At 56.9% G+C, this 5627-nt stretch overlaps 1 protein-coding gene across 1 annotated transcript; it reads left to right on the top strand.

Annotated features, from left to right (window-relative positions):
- The first annotated feature begins 200 nt into the window (after positions 1 to 200).
- On the top strand, positions 201 to 3863 carry CABP2 (calcium binding protein 2). The gene is made up of 7 exons (XM_072760162.1): positions 201 to 257; positions 774 to 977; positions 1549 to 1579; positions 2331 to 2465; positions 2900 to 3009; positions 3123 to 3270; positions 3838 to 3863. The coding sequence occupies exons 1-7, from the start codon at positions 201 to 203 to the stop codon at positions 3861 to 3863; spliced, it is 711 nt and encodes a 236-aa protein (XP_072616263.1).
- The last annotated feature ends 1764 nt before the right edge of the window (positions 3864 to 5627 follow it).

Here is a 5627-nt window from a genome sequence, read left to right as displayed (position 1 = left end):
AGATAATCCTGGATTAGGACCCAAACCCCCGTGCCCAGGGCTCCCCGCCTGCCCACCCGCTCCCAATCTTCCCCACAAAACCCTAGGAAAATCCCCTGCAGTCCTCCCAGACTCTCACTGGGAGCAGCTGGGGGCTGTCAGGAGCCCACAGCATCTGCTGAGGCCCAGGCCTAGGCTGCCCCCAGGACACCAGGCCTGGCATGGTTCAGGAGCCCATGGGAAACTGTGCCAAGCGGCCTCGGCACCGGAGGCCTAAGGTAGGAAAGGGGGAGAAGCCAAGGCCAGGAGGCTGGGCTGTAGCCTGGAAGGGTCAGGTGGGGTGGGCAGAGCCCTCTGTGAGGGCTGGACTAGATTAGAGACGGAGCAGCCTCAGGGAGATGGAGGGGTAGGTTCCCACTGCCCTAGACCAATCAAGATCAAGAGTCTGGGAAGGGCCCCAGACTCTAGCCCCTTCCATGGACCACTGGGCCTTTCCTGCCAAGCTCATCAGGCCCCCCAGCTGCGCTCCAGCTGCCTGTGCCTGCTGCTGAGAGCTGAGCTCAAGGTCCCATTCTGCCACTGGCTTTCTGAGTGACCTTAACCCAGTCCCTTCCTTTGCGGGGGTGGGTGGGCTCGGTTTGCCCAATTAAACAGTAAGGGGATGGACTGTCCCAGCCTAGAGTGTTGATGGGTGAGAGCTCCCACTGTCCCATGCCAGGTTCCAAAGACGGAAGAGGCTGGTAAATGAGGGTGGAGGGGCCACTACCCCCAGCTCATGGCTGGCTCTGCTGCAGGACCACTGGCAGTGGCCCAGCTCCCCACCAGGAGGCTCCCACCATGGCCCCAGGGAGGCCCCAGGCCCAGCTCTCCCACCAGGTGGCTCCCGGCCTGAGGAGCAGGGGGGCCCAGGGCCAGGCATCCAGGGTTACTCAGTGCTCAGCAGCCTAGTGGGGCCGGCCTGCATCTTCCTGCGGCCCAGCATCGCCGCCACCCAGCTCGTATGTATGGCTGCCCCAGCCTTTGCCTCCTCTCTGCCTCTCCCTGAGTAGGGGAGAGAGGATAGAGTGGGGTCTTTGGAGCAAAGGCACCCAGATCCAGGGGGTGGGGCAAAGATAAGTGGAGAAACAGAAACAAGATCAGTGGGGAGACCCAGGGAGACATGACAGGAAAGACAGAAGAGAGGACAGAAAGAGACCCAGAGAACCTCAGAGACAACCACAAGGGGGTGGGCAGGGAGGTGCCAGGGCCTCCAGGAGAGGGATAGAGAGACAACAAGAGAGATAGAGTGACACTGAGGTCCCCAGGGCCAAGTCTGAGGGTCTGCCCAACCCCAGATCCACATCTGGCAAATTGAGCTCTGAGCCCCAGGAGAGGGTGGGGGCAGGGAAGGGGGGGCCCAAGACACCAGACCAGTCAGCAGCAATGGTTGGAGCATGTCTGAGCAGTGTCATCCAGACACAGGCCCTGTCCATCATGTTGGGGGTGCTGAGTGGGGAGCCCTCAAAAACAGAGGATGTGGTGCAGATACCTGGGTGGTCCAGGGACTTCTTAACCTCTCTGTGCCCCCAGGACCGGGAGCTGCGGCCAGAGGAGATTGAAGGTAAAGGGTTTTGGAAAAGACTGGTGTCTCCAAAGGGGTGGGCAGAGGGTGGGGCACACAGGGTGGGGGCACTGGGTGTGGCCTCAGCTGGTCCCCAGGAGGAACTAGGGTCAAGGAGGCGGTTGCAGGAGATGGAGGAGATGGAGACCACACTGGACAGGGAGGGGCTGACCAGACCCCCAGCTGTCAATCCCCAGATCTCATTGCCAGGCAGGTTGAGGGCCCCTTTTATATCTGGTCATTCAGCAAACACCTCCCGGGTGCCCGCCATGTGCCTAGCCCTGTGTGGGGAGAACTGGGGAATGCAGCAAACTAGACAGATGGGGCCCATGTCCTCTGGAAACAGATGTCAATGAGTCAACTATGAGTACAAATGCTGCTAAGTGCTCTCAAGGAAATGAACAGATGGGCTAGAGGGGACCAAATGGAGAGGGAAGGCTTTTTGAGTAGGTGACATAAAGACTAGAAGAGGGTAGAGTGCCAGAACATGAGCTCCTTGAGGATAGGAACTGTTTCCTTTCTTTCCCTCCCTCCCTTGCTGCCATACCCCCAGTACCTAGAGCAGAGCTTAGCACACAGTAGATGCTCCTTAAATATTTGTTGAAAGAATGAATTAAATAGCATGTGCTAAGACCCCGTAATAGCAAAAAGAAACTGATGCTTACAAGGAGGAAGTGAGCAGACCAAGGTGAGAAGGGTGTGCTGGTCCAGGGACATGTGTAGGAGGAACTGACCCCGCCCTGCCCGGCAGAGCTGCAGGTCGCCTTCCAGGAGTTTGACCGGGACCGGGACGGCTACATTGGCTACCGGGAGCTGGGCGCCTGCATGCGGACGCTGGGCTACATGCCCACCGAGATGGAGCTCATCGAGATTTCACAGCAGATCAGTATGTGCCTCAGACTTGCCCCACGCCCAGTTCTCCAGCAGCCATGGCCATGGCTTGAGCAGCTGGGCAGCCCAGGGAACACAGGGGCCTCCCCACGTTGGCCCCCGGAGCCCGGGGCCCTGGTCATTCTCAGGGCACCATCCCCTACAGGGTGGGCAGGGCAAGGATCACGATCCCCATTTTTCAGTTGAGAAAACTGAGTCTCTGAAAGCTTAAGTGACTTGGCTAAGGTCACAGAGCCAGGTCATTTGAGCCAGGACTGAAACCCAAACTCTTCAGGAAAATTAAGAAAACCCACCAGAAAACACAGATGATCCAGCCTGTGGGGCCGCATGAGGGAAAGGGCCCATTCAGTGGGGCAGGGGAGAGGGAGAGGCCAGGAGAGGTGGGCATAGGAGGGCTGGGCAGGGGTCTCTGACGGGCCTGGCCTCCAGGTGGCGGAAAGGTGGACTTTGAAGACTTCGTGGAGCTCATGGGCCCCAAGCTGTTGGCAGAGACAGCAGACATGATTGGCGTCAGGGAGCTCCGGGACGCCTTTCGGGAGGTGCGGCCCCTAGGGCTGGAGGGCGGACGGAGGCCTCGGGTCTGCTGTGAGTGGGGGCTGAGTGAATGAATGACTGGGTCGGACACTCAACGCCACGACCAATGCCACCACAGTTTGACACCAATGGTGATGGCTGCATCAGCTTGGCGGAGCTGCGGGCAGCCCTCAAGGTCCTGCTGGGGGAGCGCCTCAGCCAGCGGGAGGTGGACGAGATCCTCCATGACATTGACCTCAACGGGGATGGCCTGGTGGACTTTGAAGGTACCACTTACCACCCTCTGTGCTTCGGGCCACACACCCTGGCTGGTTTTTGACAGAAAAGGAGCATTGTCACTCTGTGCCAAACCCCATGTCCTCTCCCCGTGAGCAGGACAAGAAAGTCAATTCTTAGGAAAGTGAGTGCTTAGCAAAAGATGTGGATGGAGCCAAGACGTGAAGCCAGACAGTCTGACAGAAACCCACTTCTTCCTCTGTGCTGTATTCCCACAGGGGGAAAACAAGGGTTAAATAATAATAGGAAGCCAAGGAAGATGAGTATGTAGAAATTCTCCAAAGTAGGCCCCAAAATTGTCTGTGAGCTTCCTAGCAGCCAAAGCAAAGAGGAAAATAGGTTCAGTTCCAAGGTTTTTTTGTTGTGTTTTTTGTTTTGTTTTCCATAAAACAAAGTCCCTCTTCTTAGCCCAAAGGCCTATTCCCTACCGGATCCAGAAGACTCCCTTGCAGGCCCTGCCCTAGACCACACTCCCTCCCACCTTAAGGCCCGTATATCAGTCTCACCACTACTGGGCTCGAGAGAGCAGACCTGCAACCTTGGCTTTGTCCTGGCAGAGTTTGTGCGGATGATGTCACGTTGAGCCTGCACAGAAGCTCAGGACTTGGCAGCAGACAGGACTTGGACCACAGCGACTGCCTGTCAGTGTGTTCCAGGAAGCCCACTGCCTTCAAATGACTCTCCCATTCTCCTTCCTACCCCGCCTGTGTGCGACACCCCAGCCTGCCCTCACCCCCCAGCCCCACTTCCTCATCAACCCATGCCCATCCCTGTCTAACAATAAAGTATCTTGGAGCCTGGGGAGATGGCTTTTGCCTCTCACTTGTTTACCCTGGAGCACCCAGTATTTGGCCCCCAAAAGTTAAGTCCTGGGCTGCAAGACCCATCAACTGTGAACTCCAGGTGGGCAGGAGCCCTTTCTGGATTCTGGGACTATCCCAGAGCAAGTGTCAGGAAATGTTCCAAGGCTGGGATGCCCCTCACCCTGTAAAAAAGGCTTCTGCCAGGCCCATGGTTACACATGCCTGGCATGTGCTGCCAGATTCTTCTTCCTAAAATGTGGCTTGCGTTGTGTCACACTGCTGTTCAGGAACTGGCCATGACCCCCATCACTCCCAGATTAATCCAGCCCTTTCTCCCGGCATCAGAAGGTTCTGGGAGGATGAAGGCTGGCATAGAGTCACACACAATGAGGATGAAGTAGAGGTGGGACTTACACCCTAGCCCCAGGATTCTAAAGTCACAGTGCTAACAGGAGAGGGGGCCTTAGAGTCAAGGCGACCCAGGCCTCAGGCTCTCCTAGCTGCAGCAAACAGCTGCTCTGCAGAACACTGCCTGGCCCAAGGCTGTTCCGACCTGCTGGGAGTGAGGACACAAGCCCTAACCTCCTGGTCAAGAAGGGGTGGGAACTTTCAGAGCTCCTGCCTGGGCTTCACCATCACTTCACCATCACCAACAAGATGGCCTTGGGACCGAAAAGGCAGGCAGTCACTGGTGTCTGGCCCAGCCCAGAGTCTGGACACCAAGGTGCCAGGGTTGGCTGCAGCAGCCTCAGCACCACTCACTTGCCTAGCAGATCCCAATTAATCCTAATACTCAATTACGTGATCTTTCCTGCCAGTCTGGCAGCTCTTCTCTGGGAGCTGTGGTCCATCCTCCCTCCCACCACCCTCTACCAGCTAGCACAGATGGCATGGCTGCCTGAGATGTCTGTCCCCTCTGCAGGGGCCAGGGGTAGTGATGGATGTGTGTCAGAGGAAGACCAGAACCCTGCTCAGGGCCTGCCTCCTACTGCCCCTTGCCTCCCCACCTGGCAGGCCCTGGGGCTGGGGTGGGTACAGGAGGTGATGAGGGGGGATAGTCTCAGCTGGTTGCCATGTATCTGCTAGCACAAAAAGTGCCTACTGTTCTCCAAATCTTATACATGCCCTCCTACCCCAAAAAGGCTGCTGGCCCAAAAGGTCCCAACCAGATAACTGTGACAACAGGGACCAGCCAGGAAGGAAGAGTAAGGAGGTAGAGACTGTGCTGAGCTCAGAGCCCTTTCTCTGTTTAAAGGGGACACCTAGGGGATCCCTGGGTGGCGCAGCAGTTTGGCGCCTGCTTTTGGCCCAGGGCGCGATCCTGGAGACCGGGGATCGAGTCCCACGTCGGGCTCCCTGCATGGAGCCTGCTTCTCCCTCTGCCTGTGTCTCTGCCTCTCTCTCTCTCTCTCTCTGTGTGTGTGTGACTATCATAAATAAAAAATAAAAATAAATAAATAAATAAATAAATAAATAAATAAATAAAGGGGACACCTATCACCCAACCCCATTGGCTGTTGCCAGGTGGAGCAGGCCAGAGCTAT

The sequence above is a fragment of the Vulpes vulpes genome, chromosome 5 (assembly GCF_048418805.1).
Source record: "Vulpes vulpes isolate BD-2025 chromosome 5, VulVul3, whole genome shotgun sequence".
Classification (NCBI taxonomy): Eukaryota; Metazoa; Chordata; class Mammalia; order Carnivora; family Canidae; genus Vulpes; species Vulpes vulpes.
This window is presented reverse-complemented; position numbering and strand designations above follow the sequence as displayed.

Coding starts and splice junctions, on each gene's coding strand:
- CABP2 (XM_072760162.1), top strand. CDS start 201: ATGGTTCAGGAGCCCATGGGAAACTGTGCCAAGCGGCCTCGGCACCGG. Junction 978..1,548: donor GCATCGCCGCCACCCAGCTC/GTATGTATGGCT, acceptor CTGTGCCCCCAG/GACCGGGAGCTGCGGCCAGA. Junction 3,271..3,837: donor TGGCCTGGTGGACTTTGAAG/GTACCACTTACC, acceptor TTGTCCTGGCAG/AGTTTGTGCGGATGATGTCA.